Source organism: Heterodontus francisci, chromosome 5 (assembly GCF_036365525.1).
Source record: "Heterodontus francisci isolate sHetFra1 chromosome 5, sHetFra1.hap1, whole genome shotgun sequence".
NCBI classification, from domain to species: domain Eukaryota; kingdom Metazoa; phylum Chordata; class Chondrichthyes; order Heterodontiformes; family Heterodontidae; genus Heterodontus; species Heterodontus francisci.
This window is the reverse complement of record NC_090375.1, coordinates 183,957,256-183,975,160: the sequence shown is the minus strand read 5'-3', so window position 1 is coordinate 183,975,160 and position 17,905 is coordinate 183,957,256. Positions and strand designations below refer to the sequence as shown.

The 17,905-nt window shown below is 52.3% G+C and overlaps 2 protein-coding genes across 3 annotated transcripts in view; one reads left to right on the top strand and one right to left on the bottom strand.

Moving 5' to 3' along the window:
- The window catches only part of bmp6 (bone morphogenetic protein 6), a 528,049-nt gene that overhangs the window by 275,630 nt on the left and 234,514 nt on the right, over positions 1-17,905 (bottom strand). The gene's annotated exons all lie outside the window — the stretch shown is intronic.
- On the top strand, positions 13,086-14,166 carry LOC137369684 (octapeptide-repeat protein T2-like; the record flags this gene model as incomplete). Its single annotated transcript, XM_068031022.1, has 3 exons — positions 13,086-13,120; positions 13,402-13,450; positions 14,119-14,166. Coding segments are annotated over 3 exons (132 nt in total), but the record flags the coding sequence as incomplete, so codon positions are not given.

Genomic DNA, 17,905 nt, shown 5'->3' with positions numbered 1-17,905 from the left:
AGAGAGAACGAGAGAGAGAGAACGAGAGATTGAGAGAACGAGAGAGAGAGAACGAGAGAGAGAGAGAGAGAACGAGAGATTAAGAGAGAGAATAAGAGAGAGAACGAGAGAGAGATCGAGAGAGAGATAGAGAGATAGAGAGAACAAGAGAGAGAACTAGAGAGAGAACGAGAGAGAGAGAACGAGAGAGAGAACGAGAAAGAATACGAGAGAGAGAACGAGAAAGAATACGAGAGGCAGAACAAGAGCGAGAGAGAACGAGAGATTGAGAGAACGAGAGAGAGAGAACGAGAGAGAGAGAACGAGAGAGAGAGAGAGAACGAGAGATTAAGAGAGAGAATAAGAGAGAGAACGAGAGAGAGATCGAGAGAGAGATAGAGAGATAGAGAGAACAAGAGAGAGAACTAGAGAGAGAACGAGAGAGAGAGAACGAGAGAGAGAACGAGAAAGAATACGAGAGAGAGAACGAGAAAGAATACGAGAGGCAGAACGAGAGCGAGAGAGAACGAGAGCGAGAGAGAACGAGAGCGAGAGAGAACGAGAGCGAGAGAGAACGAGAGCGAGAGAGAACGAGAGCGAGAGAGAACGAGAGCGAGAGAGAACGAGAGCGAGAGAGAACGAGAAAGAATACGAGAGAGAGAACGAGACAGAGAGAGAACGAGAGTACGAGAAAACGAGAGAATGAGAGAACGAGAGAATGAGAGAGAAAACGAGGGAGAGCGAACGAAAGAGAGAGAGCGAACGAAAGAGAGAGAACGAGAGAAAGAGCGAACAAAAGAGAGAGAACGAGAGAGAGAGCGAACGAGAGCGAACGAGAGAGAGCGAACGAGAGAGAGCGAACGAGAGAGAGCGAACGAGAGAGAGCGAACGAGAGAGAGCGAACGAGAGAGAAAGCGAGAGAACGAGAAAACGAGAGAGAACGAGAAAACGAGAGAGAGCGAACGAGGGAGAGAACGAGAGAGAACGAGAGAGAGAAAGAGAGAGCGAACGAGAGAGCGAGAGAGAGAGCGAACGAGAGAGCGAACGAGAGAGCGAACGAGAGAGCGAACGAGAGAGAGAACGAGAGATCGAGAGAGAGAGAGAACGAGACAGAGAACGAGAAAACGAGAACGAGAAAACGAGAACGAGAAAACGAGAAAGATAAAACGAGAGAGAGCGAACGAGAGAGAGCGAACGAGAGAGAGAACGAGAGAGAGAGAACAAGAGAGAGAGAACGCGAGAGAGAGAGAACGAGAGATTAAGAGAGAGAACGAGAGAGAACGAGAGAGAGAACGAGAAGAGAAAGAGAGAGAGAACGGAGAGAGAGAGAGAGAACGGAGAGAGAGAGAACGTGAGAGAACGACCGAGAGAGAACGAGAGCGCGCTAACGAGGGAGAGCGAACGAGGGAGAGCGAACGAGGGAGAGCGAACGAGGGAGAGCGAACGAGGGAGAGCGAACGTGGGAGAGCGAACGAGGGAGAGCGACCGAGGGAGAGAGAGCGACCGAGGGAGAGAGAGCGACCGAGGGAGAGCGACCGAGGGAGAGCGACCGAGGGAGAGCGACCGAGGGAGAGAACGAGAACGAGAGAGTGAACGAGAACGAGAGAGTGAACGAGAACGAGAGAGTGAACGAGAACGAGAGAGTGAACGAGAGAGAGAACGAGAACGAGAGAGAGAACGAGAGAACGAGAGAGAGAGAACGAGAAAACGAGGGAGAGCGAACGAGGGACAGCGAACGAGGGAGAGCGAACGAGGGAAAGCGAACGAGAGAGACGAGAGAGAGACAACGAGAGAGAGAGAACGAGAGAGAGAGAACGAGAGAGAGAGAGCGAACGAGGGAGAGCGAACGAGAGAGAGCGAACGAGAGAGAGCGAACGAGAGAGAGCGAACGAGAGAGAGCGAACGAGAGAGAGCGAACGAGAGAGAGCGAACGAGAGAGAGCGAACGAGGGAGAGCGAACGAGGGACAGCGAACGAGGGAGAGCGAACGAGGGAGAGCGAACGAGAGAGACGAGAGAGAGAGAACGAGAGAGAGAGAACGAGAGAGAGAGAGCGAACGAGGGAGAGCGAACGAGAGAGAGCGAACGAGAGAGAGCGAACGAGAGAGAGCGAACGAGGGAGAGCGAACGAGGGAGAGCGAACGAGGGAGAGCGAACGAGGGAGAGCGAACGAGGGAGAGAGAACGAGAGAGAGAACGAGAGAGAGAACGAGAGCGAGAGAACGAGAGAGAGAGAACGAGAGAGAGAGAACGAGAGAGAGAACGAGAAAGAGAACGAGAAAGAATACGAGAGAACGAGAGAGAGAACGAGAAAATGAGAAAACGAGGGAGAGAGAACGAGAGAGAGAGAGAACGAGAGAGAGAGAGAACGAGAGAGAGAGAGAACGAGAGAGAGAGAGAGAACGAGAGAGAGATCGAGAGAGAGATCGAGAGAGAGAACGAGAGAGAGATCGAGAGAGAGAGAGAACAAGAGAGAGAACTAGAGAGTGAACGAGTGAGAACGAGTGAGAACGAGAGAGAAAACGAGAAAGAGAAAACGAGAGAGCGCGAACGAGCGAGAGCGAATGAGAGAGAACAAGAGAGAGAGAACGAGAGAGAGAGAACGAGAGATTGAGAGAGAGAACGAGAGAGAGAACGCGAGAGAGATCGAGAGAGAGAGAACGAGAGAGAGAGAGAACGAGAAAACGAGAGAGAACGAGAAAACGAGGGAGAACGAGAAAACGAGGGAGAGCGAACGAGGGAGAGCGAACGAGGGACAACGAGAGAGAGACAACGAGAGAGAGACAACGAGAGAGAGAACGAGAGAGAGAGAACGAGAGAGAGAGAACGAGAGAGAGAGAACGAGAGAGAGAGAACGAGAGAGAGAGAACGAGAGAGAGAGAACGAGAGAGAGAGAACGACAGAGAACGAGAGAGAGCGAAGAGAGAGCGAACGAGGGAGAGCGAACGAGAGAGAGCGAGGGAGAGAGAGCGAGGGAGAGAGAACGAGGGAGAGAGAACGAGGGAGAGAGAACGAGGGAGAGCGAACGAGGGAGAGAGAACGAGAACGAGAGAGAGATAGAGAATGAGAGACAGCGAACGAGAGAGAGAGAACGGTAGAGAACGAGAGAGAGAACGAGAGAGAGAGAGAAAACGAGAGAGTGCGAACAAGTGAGAGAGAGAGAGAACGAGTGAGAGAACGAGAGAGAGAGAGAACGCGAAAACGAGAGAGAAAACGAGAGAGAGCGAACAAGGGAGAGCGAACGAGAGAGAGCGAACGAGAGAGAGCGAACGAGAGCGAGAGAGAGAGAACGAGAGAGAGAGAATGAGAGAGAGAACGAGAGCGAGAGAACGAGAGCGAGAGAGAACGAGAGCGAGAGAGAACGAGAGCGAGAGAGAACGAGAGCGAGCGAGAACGAGAGCGAAAGAGAACGAGAGCGAGAGAGAACGAGAGAGAGAGAGAACGAGAGCGAAAGAGAGAGAGCGAACGAGAGAGCGAGAGAGAGAGAAAGCGAGAGAACGAGAAAACGAGGGAGAACGAGAAAACGAGGGAGAACGAGAAAACGAGGGAGAACGAGAAAACGAGGGAGAGAACGAGAGAGAACGAGAGAGAGAGCGAACGAGAGAGAGAGAGAACAAGAGAGAGAACTAGAGAGTGAACAAGAGAGAGAACGAGAAAACAAGAGAGAGAAAACGAGAGAGAACGAACGAGCGAGAGCGAACGAGAGAGAGCGAACGAGAGAGAGAGAACGAGAGAGAACGAGAGAGAGAACGAGAAGAGAAAGAGAGAGAGAACGGAGAGAGAGAGAGAGAACGGAGAGAGAGAGAACGAGAGAGAACAACCGATAGAGAATGAGAGAGCGAACGAGGGAGAGCGAACGAGGGAGAGCGAACGAGGGAGAGCGAACGAGGGAGAGCGAACGAGGGAGAGCGACCGAGGGAGAGCGAGCGACCGAGGGAGAGCGAGCGACCGAGGGAGAGAGAGCGACCGAGGGAGAGAACGAGAACGAGAGAGTGAACGAGAACGAGAGAGAGAACGAGAACGAGAGAGAGAACGAGAACGAGAGAGAGAACGAGAACGAGAGAGAGAACGAGAAAACGAGAGAGAACGAGAAAACGAGAGAGAGCGAACGAGAAAACGAGGGAGAGCGAACGAGGGAGAGCGAACGAGGGAGAGCGAACGAGGGAGAGCGAACGAGGGAGAGCGAACGAGGGAGAGCGAACGAGGGAGAGCGAACGAGGGAGAGCGAACGAGGGAGAGCGAACGAGGGAGAGCGAACGAGGGAGAGCGAACGAGGGAGAGCGAACGAGGGACAACGAGAGAGACAACGAGAGAGACAACGAGAGAGACAACGAGAGAGACAACGAGAGAGAGACAACGAGAGAGAGACAACGAGAGAGAGAGAACGCGAGAGAGAGAACGAGAGAGAGAGAACGAGAGAGAGAGAACGAGAGAGAGAGAACGAGAGAGAGAGAACGAGAGAGAGAGAACGAGAGAACGAGAGAGAACGAAGAGAGAGCGAACGAGGGAGAGCGAACGAGAGAGAGCGAACGAGGGAGAGCGAACGAGGGAGAGCGAACGAGGGAGAGCGAACGAGGGAGAGCGAACGAGAACGGGAGAGAGATAGAGAACGAGAGACAGCGAACGAGAGAGAGAGAACGGGAGAGAACGAGAGAGAGAATGAGAGAGAGAGAGAACGAGTGAGAGAACGAGAGAGAGAGAGAACGCGAAAACGAGAGAGAAAACGAGAGAGAGCGAACAAGGGAGAGCGAACGAGAGAGCGAACAAGAGCGAGAGCGAGAGAGAACGAGAGCGAGAGCGAACGAGAGCGAGAGAGAACGAGAGCGAGAGAGAACGAGAGCGAGAGAGAACGAGAGCGAGAGAGAACGAGAGCGAGAGAGAACGAGAGCGAGAGAGAACGAGAGCGAGAGAGAACGAGAGCGAGAGAACGAGAGAGGGAACGAGAGAGAGAACGAACGAGAGAGAGAACGAGAGAGAGAACGAGAGAGAGAACGAGAGATAAAACGAGAGAGAAAGATAAAACGAGAGAGAGCGAACGAGCGAGAGCGAACGAGCGAGAGCGAACGAGCGAGAGCGAACGAGCGAGAGCGAACGAGCGAGAGCGAACGAGAGAGAGCGAACGAGAGAGAGCGAACGAGAGAAAGAGAGAACGACAGAGAGAGAACGACAGAGAGAGAACGACAGAGAGAGAACGACAGAGAGAGAACGACAGAGAACGAGAGAGAGAGAACGAGAGAGAGAGAGAGAGAGAACGAGAGATTGAGAGAGAGAACGTGAGATTAAGAGAGAGAACGTGAGATTGAGAGAACGAGAGAGAGAGAACGAGAGAGAGAGAACGAGAGAGAGAGAGAGAACGAGAAAGAATACGAGAGAACAATAGCGAGAGAGAACGAGAACGAGAGCGAGAGAACACGAGAGAGAGAACGAGAAAGAATACGAGAGGCAGAACAAGAGCGAGAGAGGGAACGAGAGAGGGAACGAGAGAGTGAACGAGAGAGAGAGAACGAGAGAGAGAGAACGAGAGAGAGAGAACGAGAAAGAATACGAGAGAACGAGAGAGAGAGAACGAGAGAGAGAACGAGAGAGAGAACGAGAGAGAGAACGAGAGAGAGAACGAGAGAGGGAACGAGAGAGGGAACGAGAGAGAGAACGAGAGAGAGAACGAGACAGTGAGAGAGAACGAGAGAGAGAACGAGAGAGAGAGAACGAGAGAGAGAGAACGAGAGAGAGAGAACGAGAGAGAGAGAGAGAGAGAACGAGAGATTAAGAGAGAGAACGAGAGAGAACGAGAGAGAACGAGAGAGAGAACGAGAAGAGAAAGAGAGAGAGAACGGAGAGAGAGAGAGAGAACGGAGAGAGAGAGAACGAGAGAGAACGACCGATAGAGAATGAGAGAGCGCTAACGAGGGAGAGCGAACGAGGGAGAGCGAACGAGGGAGAGCGAACGAGGGAGAGCGAACGAGGGAGAGCGAACGAGGGAGAGCGAACGAGGGAGAGCGACCGAGGGAGAGCGACCGAGGGAGAGAGAGCGACCGAGGGGGAGAGCGACCGAGGGAGAGAACGAGAACGAGAGAGAGAACGAGAACGAGAGAGAGAACGAGAACGAGAGAGAGAACGAGAAAACGAGAGAGAACGAGAAAACGAGAGAGAACGAGAAAACGAGAGAGAACGAGAAAACGAGGGAGAACGAGAAAACGAGGGAGAGCGAACGAGGGAGAGCGAACGAGGGAGAGCGAACGAGGGAGAGCGAACGAGGGAGAGCGAACGAGGGAGAGCGAACGAGGGAGAGCGAACGAGGGAGAGCGAACGAGGGAGAGCGAACGAGGGAGAGCGAACGAGGGAGAACGAGAGAGAGACAACGAGAGAGAGAGAACGAGAGAGAGAGAACGAGAGAGAGAGAACGAGAGAGAGAGAACGAGAGAGAACGAGAGAACGAGAAAGAGAGAGAACGAGAGAGAACGAGAAAATGAGAGAGAGCGGAGAGCGAACGAGGGAGAGCGAATGAGAGAGCGCGAACGAGGGAGAGCGAACGAGGGAGAGCGAACGAGAGAGAGAACGAGAACGAGAGAGAGATAGAGAACGAGAGACAGCGAACGAGAGAGAGAGAACGGGAAAGAACGAGAGAGAGAATGAGAGAGAGAATGAGAGAGAGAATGAGAGAGAGAGAGAAAACGAGAGAGAAAACGAGAGAGTGCGAACAAGTGAGAGAGAGAGAGAGAACGAGTGAGAGAACGAGAGAGAGAGAGAACGCGAAAACGAGAGAGAAAACGAGAGAGAGCGAACAAGGGAGAGCGAACGAGAGCGAGAGCGAACGAGAGCGAGAGCGAACGAGAGCGAGAGCGAACGAGAGCGAGAGCGAACGAGAGCGAGAGCGAACGAGAGCGAGAGAGAACGAGAGCGAGAGAACGAGAGAGGGAACGAGAGAGGGAACGAGAGAGGGAACGAACGAGAGAGAACGAACGAGAGAGAACGAACGAGAGAGAGAACGAGAGAGAGAACGAGAGAGAAAACGAGAGAGAAAGATAAAACGAGAGAGAAAACGAGCGAGAGCGAACGAGCGAGAGCGAACGAGCGAGAGCGAACGAGCGATAGCGAACGAGCGAGAGCGAACGAGCGATAGCGAACGAGCGAGAGCGAACGAGCGAGAGCGAACCAGCGAGAGCGAACCAGCGAGAGCGAACGAGAGAGAGAGAACGAGAGAGAGAGAACGAGAGAGAGAGAACGACAGAGAGAGAACGACAGAGAGAGAACGACAGAGAACGAGAGAGAGAGAGAACGAGAGAGAGAGAGAACGAGAGATTGAGAGAGAGAACGTGAGATTAAGAGAGAGAACGTGAGATTGAGAGAACGAGAGAGAGAGAACGAGAGAGAGAGAGAGAACGAGAAAGAATACGAGAGAACAAGAGCGAGAGAGAACGAGAACGAGAGCGAGAGAGAACGAGAGAGAGAACGAGAAAGAATACGAGAGGCAGAACAAGAGCGAGAGAGGGAACGAGAGAGAGAGAACAAGAGAGAGAGAACGAGAGAGAGAGAACGAGAGAGAGAGAACGAGAGAGAACGAGAGAGAGAGAACGAGAGAGAGAGAACGAGAGAGAGAACGAGAGAGAGAACGAGAGAGAGAACGAGAGAGAGAACGAGAGAGAGAACGAGAAAGAATACGAGAAAGAATACGAGAGGCAGAACAAGAGCGAGAGAGAGAACGAGAGAGAGAGAACGAGAGAGAGAGAACGAGAGAGAGAAAACGAGAGAGAGAAAACGAGAGAGAGAGAACGAGAGAGAGAGAACGAGAGAGAGAACGAGAACGAGAGAGAGAACGAGAGAACGAGAGAGAGAACGAGAAAACGAGAGAGAACGAGAAAACGAGGGAGAGCGAACGAGGGAGAGCGAACGAGGGAGAGCGAACGAGGGAGAGCGAACGAGGGAGAACGAGAGAGAGAGAACGAGAGAGAGAGAACGAGAGAGAGAGAACGAGAGAGAGAGAACGAGAGAACGAGAAAGAGAGAGAACGAGAGAGAACGAGAAAATGAGAGAGAGCGAAGAGAGAGCGAACGAGGGAGAGCGAATGAGAGAGCGCGAACGAGGGAGAGCGAACGAGAGAGAGAACGAGAACGAGAGAGAGATAGAGAACGAGAGACAGCGAACGAGAGAGAGAGAACGGGAGAGAACGAGAGAGAGAATGAGAGAGAGAATGAGAGAGAGAGAGAAAACGAGAGAGTGCGAACAAGTGAGAGAGAGAGAACGAGAGAGAGCGAACAAGGGAGAGCGAACGAGAGCGAGAGCGAGAGCGAACGAGAGCGAGAGCGAACGAGAGCGAGAGAGAACGAGAGCGAGAGAGAACGAGAGCGAGAGAACGAGAGAGGGAACGAGAGAGGGAACGAGAGAGAGAACGAACGAGAGAGAGAACGAGAGAGAGAACGAGAGAGAGAACGAGAGAGAAAACGAGAGAGAAAACGAGAGAGAAAGATAAAACGAGAGAGAAAACGAGAGAGAGCGAACGAGCGAGAGCGAACGAGCGAGAGCGAACGAGCGAGAGCGAACGAGCGAGAGCGAACGAGCGAGAGCGAACGAGCGAGAGCGAACGAGCGAGAGCGAACCAGCGAGAGCGAACGAGAGAGAGAGAACGACAGAGAGAGAACGACAGAGAGAGAACGACAGAGAACGAGAGAGAGAGAGAACGAGAGAGAGAGAGAGAACGAGAGAGAGAGAGAGAGAACGTGAGATTAAGAGAGAGAACGTGAGATTGAGAGAACGAGAGAGAGAGAACGAGAGAGAGAGAACGAGAAAGAATACGAGAGAACAAGAGCGAGAGAGAACGAGAACGAGAGCGAGAGAGAACGAGAGAGAGAACGAGAAAGAATACGAGAGGCAGAACAAGAGCGAGAGAGGGAACGAGAGAGAGAGAACGAGAGAGAGAGAACGAGAGAGAGAGAACGAGAGAGAGAGAACGAGAGAGAGAGAACGAGAGAGAGAGAACGAGAGAGAGAGAACGAGAAAGAATACGAGAGGCAGAACAAGAGCGAGAGAGGGAACGAGAGAGAGAGAACGAGAGAGAGAGAACGAGAGAGAGAGAACGAGAGAGAGAGAACGAGAGAGAGAGAACGAGAGAGAGAGAACGAGAGAGAGAGAACGAGAGAGAGAGAACGAGAGAGAGAGAACGAGAAAGAATACGAGAGGCAGAACAAGAGCGAGAGAGAGAACGAGAGAGAGAGAACGAGAGAGAGAGAACGAGAGAGAGAGAACGAGAGAGAGAGAGAACGAGAGAGGGAACGAGAGAGAGAACGAGAAAGAATACGAGAGAGAGAACGAGAGAGAGAGAACGAGAGAGAGAGAACGGAGAGAGAGAGAACGAGAGAGAGAGAACGAGAGAGAGAGAGAACGAGAGAGAGAGAACGAGAGAGAGAGAACGAGAAGAGAGAGAGAGAGAGAGAACGGAGAGAGAGAGAACGAGAGAGAACGACCGATAGAGAATGAGAGAGCCCTAACGAGGGAGAGCGACCGAGGGAGAGCGACCGAGGGAGAGCGAACGAGGGAGAGCGAACGAGGGAGAGCGACCGAGGGAGAGAGAGCGACCGAGGGAGAGAACGAGAACGAGAGAGAGAACGAGAACGAGAGAGAGAACGAGAACGAGAGAGAGAACGAGAACGAGAACGAGAGAACGAGAGAACGAGAGAGAGAACGAGAGCGAGAAAACGAGAGCGAGAAAACGAGAGCGAGAAAACGAGAGCGAGAAAACGAGAGCGAGAAAACGAGAGCGAGAAAACGAGAGCGAGAAAACGAGAGCGAGAAAACGAGAGCGAGAAAACGAGAGCGAACGAGGGAAAGCGAACGAGGGAGAGCGAACGAGGGAGAGCGAACGAGGGAGAGCGAACGAGGGAGAGCGAACGAGGGAGAGCGAACGAGGGAGAGCGAACGAGGGAGAGCGAACGAGGGAGAGCGAACGAGGGAGAGCGAACGAGGGAGAGCGAACGAGGGAGAGCGAACGAGGGAGAGCGAACGAGGGAGAGCGAACGAGGGACAACGAGAGAGAGACAACGAGAGAGAGACAACGAGAGAGAGAGAACGAGAGAGAGAGAACGAGAGAGAGAGAACGAGAGAACGAGAGAACGAGAGAGAACGAGAGAGAACGAGAAAATGAGAGAGAGCGAAGAGAGAGCGAACGAGGGAGAGCGAATGAGAGAGAGCGAACGAGGGAGAGCGAACGAGAGAGAGAACGAGAACGAGAGAGAGATAGAGAACGAGAGACAGCGAACGAGAGAGAGAGAACGGGAGAGAACGAGAGAGAGAACGAACGAGAGAGAGAACGAACGAGAGAACGAACGAGAGAGAGAACGAGAGAGAGAACGAGAGAGAAAGATAAAACGAGAGAGAGCGAACGAGCGAGAGCGAACGAGCGAGAGCGAACGAGCGAGAGCGAACGAGCGAGAGCGAACCAGCGAGAGCGAACCAGCGAGAGCGAACCAGCGAGAGCGAACCAGCGAGAGAGAACGACAGAGAGACAGAACGACAGAGAGACAGAACGACAGAGAGACAGAACGACAGAGAGACAGAACGACAGAGAGAGAACGACAGAGAGAGAACGACAGAGAGAGAACGACAGAGAACGAGAGAGAGAGAGAACGAGAGAGAGAGAGAACGAGAGAGAGAGAGAGAGAACGAGAGATTGAGAGAGAGAACGTGAGATTAAGAGAGAGAACGTGAGATTGAGAGAACGAGAGAGAGAGAACGAGAGAGAGAGAGAACGAGAGAGAGAGAGAACGAGAGAGAATACGAGAGGCAGAACAAGAGCGAGAGAGGGAACGAGAGAGGGAACGAGAGAGGGAACGAGAGAGGGAACGAGAGAGGGAACGAGAGAGGGAACGAGAGAGAGAGAACGAGAAAGAATACGAGAGAACGAGAGAGAGAACGAGAGAGAGAACGAGAGAGAGAACGAGAAAGAATACGAGAGGCAGAACAAGAGCGAGAGAGAGAACGAGAGAGAGAGAACGAGAGAGAGGGAACGAGAGAGGGAACGAGAGAGGGAACGAGAAAGAATACGAGAGAGAGAACGAGACAGTGAGAGAGAACGAGAGAGAGAACGAGAGAGAGAACGAGAAAATGAGAGAGAAAAAACGAGGGAGAGCGAACGAGAGAGAGAACGAGAGAGAGAGAACGAGAGAGAGAGAACGAGAGAGAGAGAACGAGAGAGAGAGAACGAGAGAGAGAGAGAACGAGAGAGAGAGATCGAGAGAGAGATCGAGAGATCGAGAGAACAAGAGAGAGAACTAGAGAGTGAACGAGTGAGAACGAGAGAGAAAACGAGAAAGAGAAAACGAGAAAGAGAAAACGAGAAAGAGAAAACGAGAAAGAGAAAACGAGAGCGCGAACGAGTGAGAGCGAAAGAGAGAGAGAACAAGAGAGAGAGAACAAGAAAGAGAGAACGAGAGAGAGAGAACGAGAGAGAGAGAACGAGAGAGAGAGAACGAGAGAGAGAGAACGAGAGAGAGAGAGAGAACGAGAGATTAAGAGAGAGAATAAGAGAGAGAACGAGAGAGAATAAGAGAGAGAACGAGAGAGAGATAGAGAGATAGAGAGAACAAGAGAGAGAACTAGAGAGTGAACGAGTGAGAACGAGAGAGAACGAGAGAGAGAACGAGAAAGAATACGAGAGAGAGAACGAGAAAGAATACGAGAGGCAGAACAAGAGCGAGAGAGAACGAGAGCGAGAGAGAACGAGAAAGAATACGAGAGAGAGAACGAGACAGTGAGAGAGAACGAGAGAACGAGAAAACGAGAGAATGAGAGAGAGAACGAGACAATGAGAGAGAAAACGAGGGAGAGCGAACGAAAGAGAGAGAGCGAACGAAAGAGAGAGAACGAGAGAGAGAGCGAACGAGAGAGAACGAGAGAGAACGAGAGCGAACGAGAGAGAACGAGAGAGAACGAGAGAGAGCGAATGAGAGCGCGAATGAGAGCGCGCGAACGGGAGAGAGAAAGCGAGAGAACGAGAAAACGAGAGAGAACGAGAAAACGAGGGAGAGCGAACGAGGGATAGAACGAGAGAGAACGAGAGAGAGAGAACGAGAGAGAGAAAGAGAGAGAGCGAACGAAAGAGAGAGAGCGAACGAGAGAGAGCGAACGAGAGAGAGAGAACGAGAGAGAGAGAACGAACGAGAGAGAACGAACGAGAGAGAACGAACGAGAGAGAACGAACGAGAGAGAGAACGAGAGAGAGAACGAGAGAGAGAACGAGAGAGAGAACGAGAGCGAGAGAGAACGAGAGCGAGAGAGAACGAGAGAGAACGAGAGCGAGAGAGAACGAGAGCGAGAGAGAACGAGAGCGAGAGAGAACGAGAGCGAGAGAGAACGAGAGCGAGAGAGAAAGAGAACGAGAGCGAGAGAACGAGAGAGGGAACGAGAGAGGGAACGAGAGAGGGAACGAGAGAGGGAACGAGAGAGAGAACGGGAGAGAGAACGAGAGAGAGAACGAGAGAGAGAACGAGAGAACGAGAGAGAGATCGAGAGAGAGAACGAGAGAACGAGAGAGAGAACGAGAGAGAGAACAAGAGAGAGAACGAGAGAGAGAACGAGAGAGAGAACGAGAGAGAAAACGAGAGAGAGAAAACGAGAGAGAAAACGAGAGAGAAAGATAAAACGAGAGAGAAAACGAGAGAGAGCGAACGAGCGAGAGCGAACGAGCGAGAGCGAACGAGAGAGAGAGAGAACGTGAGATTAAGTGAGAGAACGAGAGAGAGAGAACGAGAGAGAGAGAACGAGAGAGAGAGAACGAGAGAGAGAGAACGAGAGAGAGAGAACGAGAACGAGAGAGAGAACGAGAAAACGAGACAGAACGAGAAAACGAGAAAACGAGGGAGAGCGAACGAGGGAGAGCGAACGAGGGACAACGAGAGAGAGAGAACGAGAGAGAGAGAACGAGCGAGAGAGAACGAGAGAGAGAGAACGAGAGAGAGAGAACGAGGGAGAGAGAACGAGAGAGAGAGAACGAGGGAGAGAGAACGAGGGAGAGCGAACGAGGGAGAGCGAACGAGGGAGAGCGAACGAGGGAGAGAGAACGAGAACGAGAGAGAGATAGAGAACGAGAGACAGCGAACGAGAGAGAGAGAACGGGAGAGAACGGGAGAGAACGAGAGAGAGAGAAAACGAGAGAGTGCGAACAAGTGAGAGAGAGAGAGAACGAGTGAGAGAACGAGAGAGAGAGAGAACGCGAAAACGAGAGAGAAAACGAGAGAGAGCGAACAAGGGAGAGCGAAAGCGAGAGAGAGAGAACGAGAGCGAGAGCGAGAGAGAGAGAACGAGAGAGAGAGAACGAGAGAGAGAGAGAACGAGAGCGAGAGAGAACGAGAGCGAGCGAGAACGAGAGCGAGCGAGAACGAGAGCGAGCGAGAACGAGAGCGAGAGAGAACGAGAGCGAGAGAGAACGAGAGCGAGAGAGAACGAGAGCGAGAGAGAACGAGAGCGAGGGAACGAGAGAGGGAACGAGAGAGGGAACGAGAGAGGGAACGAGAGAGAGAACGAACGAGAGAGAGAACGAGAGCGAGAGAGAAAGAGAACGAGAGCGAGAGAGAAAGAGAACGAGAGCGAGAGAGAACGAGAGCGAGAGAGAACGAGAGCGAGAGAGAACGAGAGCGAGAGAGAACGAGAGATTAAGAGAGAACGTGAGATTAAGAGAGAGAACGTGAGATTAAGTGAGAGAACGAGAGATTGAGAGAGAACGAGAGAGAGAGAACGAGAGAGAGAGAACGAGAACGAGAGAGAGAACGAGAGAACGAGAGAACGAGAAAACGAGAGAGAACGAGAAAACGAGAAAACGAGAGAGATAACGAGAAAACGAGGGAGAGCGAACGAGGGAGAGCGAACGAGGGACAACGAGAGAGAGAGAACGAGAGAGAGAGAACGAGAGAGAGAGAACGAGAGAGAGAGAACGAGAGAGAGCGAACGAGAGAGAGCGAACGAGAGAGCGCGAACGAGAGAGCGCGAACGAGGGAGAGCGAACGAGAGAGAGAGAACGAGGGAGAGAGAACGAGGGAGAGAGAACGAGGGAGAGCGAACGAGGGAGAGCGAACGAGGGAGAGCGAACGAGGGAGAGAGAACGAGGGAGAGCGAACGAGGGAGAGAGAACGAGAACGAGAGAGAGATAGAGAACGAGAGACAGCGAACGAGAGAGAGAGAACGGGAGAGAACGGGAGAGAACGAGAGAGAACGAGAGAGAGAACGAGAGAGAGAGAGAAAACGAGAGAGTGCGAACAAGTGAGAGAGAGAGATAACGAGTGAGAGAACGAGAGAGAGAGAGAACGCGAAAACGAGAGAGAAAACGAGAGAGAGCGAACAAGGGAGAGCGAACGAGAGCGAGAGAACGAGAGCGAGAGCGAGAGAGCGAGAGCGAGAGCGAGAGAGAACGAGAGAGAGAGAACGAGAGAGAGAGAACGAGAGAGAGAACGAGAGAGAGAACGAGAGAGAGAACGAGAGCGAAAGAGAACGAGAGCGAGAGAGAACGAGAGCGAGAGAGAACGAGAGCGAGAGAGAGCGAGAGCGAGAGAGAGCGAGAGAGAACGAGAGAGAGGGAACGAGAGAGGGAACGAGAGAGGGAACGAGAGAGGGAACGAGAGAGGGAACGAGAGAGGGAACGAGAGAGGGAACGAACGAGAGAACGAACGAGAGAGAGAACGAGAGCGAGAGAGAACGAGAGCGAGAGAGAACGAGAGCGAGAGAAAAAGAGAACGAGAGCGAGAGCGAGAGGGAACGAGAGAGGGAACGAGAGAGGGAACGAGAGAGGGAACGAGAGAGGGAACGAGAGAGAGAACGAGAGAGAGAACGAGAGAGAGATCGAGAGAGAGAACGAGAGAGAGAGAACAAGAGAGAGAACGAGAGAGAGAGAGAACGAGAGAGAGAACGAGAGAGAGAACGAGAGAGAGAACGAGAGAACGAACGAGAGAGAGAACGAGAGAGATCGAGAGAGAGAACGAGAGAGAGAACTAGAGAGTGAACGAGTGAGAACGAGAGAGAAAACGAGAAAGAGAAAACGAGAAAGAGAAAACGAGAGAGCGCGAACGAGCGAGAGCGAATGAGAGAGAGAGAGAACGAGAGAGAGAGAACGAGAGAGAGAGAACGAGAGAGAGAGAACGAGAGAGAGAGAACGAGAGAGAGAGAACGAGAGATTGAGAGAACGAGAGAGAGAGAACGAGAGAGAGAGAGAGAACGAGAGATTGAGAGAGAATAAGAGAGAGAACGAGAGAGAGATCGAGAGAGAGATAGAGAGATAGAGAGAACAAGAGAGAGAACTAGAGAGAGAACGAGAGCGAGAGAACGAGAGCGAGAGAGAACGAGAAAGAATACGAGAGAGAGAACGAGACAGAGAGAGAACGAGAGAACGAGAAAACGAGAGAACGAGAGAGAGAACGAGACAATGAGAGAGAAAACGAGGGAGAGCGAACGAAAGAGAGAGAGCGAACGAAAGAGAGAGAACGAGAGAGAGAGCGAACAAAAGAGAGAGAACGAGAGAGAGAGCGAACGAGAGAGAGAGCGAACGAGAGAGAGCGAACGAGAGAGAGCGAACGAGAGAGAGCGAACGAGAGAGAGCGAACGAGAGAGAAAGCGAGAGAACGAGAAAGCGAGAGAACAAGAAAACGAGAGAGAACGAGAAAACGAGAGAGAACGAGAAAACGAGAGAGAACGAGAAAACGAGAGAGAGCGAACGAGGGAGAGAACGAGAGAGAACGAGAGAGAGTAAAAGAGAGAGCGAACGAGAGAGCGAGAGAGAGAGCGAACGAGAGAGCGAACGAGAGAGCGAACGAGAGATCGAGAGAGAGAGAGAACGAGACAGAGAACGAGAAAACGAGAAAGATAAAACGAGAAAGATAAAACGAGAGAGAGCGAACGAGAGAGAGCGAACGAGAGAGAGAAAGAGAGAGAGAACAAGAGAGAGAGAACGCGAGAGAGAGAGAACGAGAGAGAGAACGAGAAGAGAAAGAGAGAGAGAACGAGAAGAGAAAGAGAGAGAGAACGAGAAGAGAAAGAGAGAGAGAACGGAGAGAGAGAGAGAGAACGGAGAGAGAGAGAGAACGAGAGAGAGAGAGAACGAGAGAGAGAGAGAACGTGAGAGAACGACCGAGAGAGAACGAGAGAGCGCTAACGAGGGAGAGCGAACGAGGGAGAGCGAACGAGGGAGAGCGAACGAGGGAGAGCGAACGAGGGAGAGAGAGCGACCGAGGGAGAGAGAGCGACCGAGGGAGAGAGAGCGACCGAGGGAGAGCGACCGAGGGAGAGCGACCGAGGGAGAGCGACCGAGGGAGAACGAGAACGAGAGAGTGAACGAGAACGAGAGAGTGAACGAGAGAGAGAGAGAACGAGAGAGAGAACGAGAACGAGAGAGAGAACGAGAACGAGAGAGAGAACGAGAACGAGAGAGAGAACGAGAACGAGAACGAGAGAGAGAACGAGAGAGAACGAGAAAACGAGAGATAGAGAAAACGAGGGAGAGCGAACGAGGGAGAGCGAACGAGGGAGAGCGAACGAGGGACAACGAGAGAGAGAGAACGAGAGAGAGAGAACGAGAGAGAGAGAACGAGAGAGAGCGAACGAGGGAGAGCGAACGAGGGAGAGCGAACGAGGGAGAGCGAACGAGAGAGAGAGAACGAGGGAGAGAGAACGAGGGAGAGAGAACGAGGGAGAGCGAACGAGGGAGAGCGAACGAGGGAGAGCGAACGAGGGAGAGCGAACGAGGGAGAGCGAACGAGGGAGAGCGAACGAGAACGAGAGAGAGATAGAGAACGAGAGACAGCGAACGAGAGAGAGAGAACGGGAGAGAACGGGAGAGAACGAGAGAGAGAACGAGAGAGAGAGAGAAAACGAGAGAGTGCGAACAAGTGAGAGAGAGAGATAACGAGTGAGAGAACGAGAGAGAGAGAGAACGCGAAAACGAGAGAGAAAACGAGAGAGAGCGAACAAGGGAGAGCGAACGAGAGCGAGAGAACGAGAGCGAAAGCGAGAGAGAGAGAACGAGAGAGAGAGAACGAGAGAGAGAGAACGAGAGAGAGAGAACGAGAGAGAGAGAACGAGAGAGAGAACGAGAGCGAGAGAGAACGAGAGCGAGCGAGAACGAGAGCGAAAGAGAACGAGAGCGAGAGAGAACGAGAGCGAGAGAGAACGAGAGCGAGAGCGAGAGAGAACGAGAGCGAGAGGGAACGAGAGAGGGAACGAGAGAGGGAACGAGAGAGGGAACGAGAGAGGGAACGAGAGAGGGAACGAGAGAGAGAACGAACGAGAGAGAGAACGAGAGCGAGAGAGAACGAGAGCGAGAGAGAAAGAGAACGAGAGCGAGAGGGAACGAGAGCGAGAGAACGAGAGAGGGAACGAGAGAGGGAACGAGAGAGGGAACGAGAGAGGGAACGAGAGAGAGAACGAGAGAGAGATCGAAAGAGAGAACGAGAGAGAGAGAGAGAACGAGAGAGAGAACGAGAGAGAGAACGAGAGAACGAACGAGAGAGAGAACGAGAGAGATCGAGAGAGAGAACGAGAGAGAGAACTAGAGAGTGAACGAGTGAGAACGAGAGCGAAAGCGAGAGAGAGAGAACGAGAGAGAGAGAACGAGAGAGAGAGAACGAGAGAGAGAGAACGAGAGAGAGAGAACGAGAGAGAGAGAACGAGAGAGAGAGAACGAGAGATTGAGAGAACGAGAGAGAGAGAACGAGAGAGAGAGAGAGAACGAGAGATTGAGAGAGAGAATAAGAGAGAGAACGAGAGAGAGATCGAGAGAGAGAACGAGAGAGAGAGAACGAGAGAGAGAGAACGAGAGAGAGAGAACGAGAGAGAGAGAACGAGAGAGAGAGAACGAGAGAGAGAGAACGAGAGAGAGAGAACGAGAGATTGAGAGAACGAGAGAGAGAGAACGAGAGAGAGAGAACGAGAGAGAGAGAACGAGAGAGAGAACGAGAGA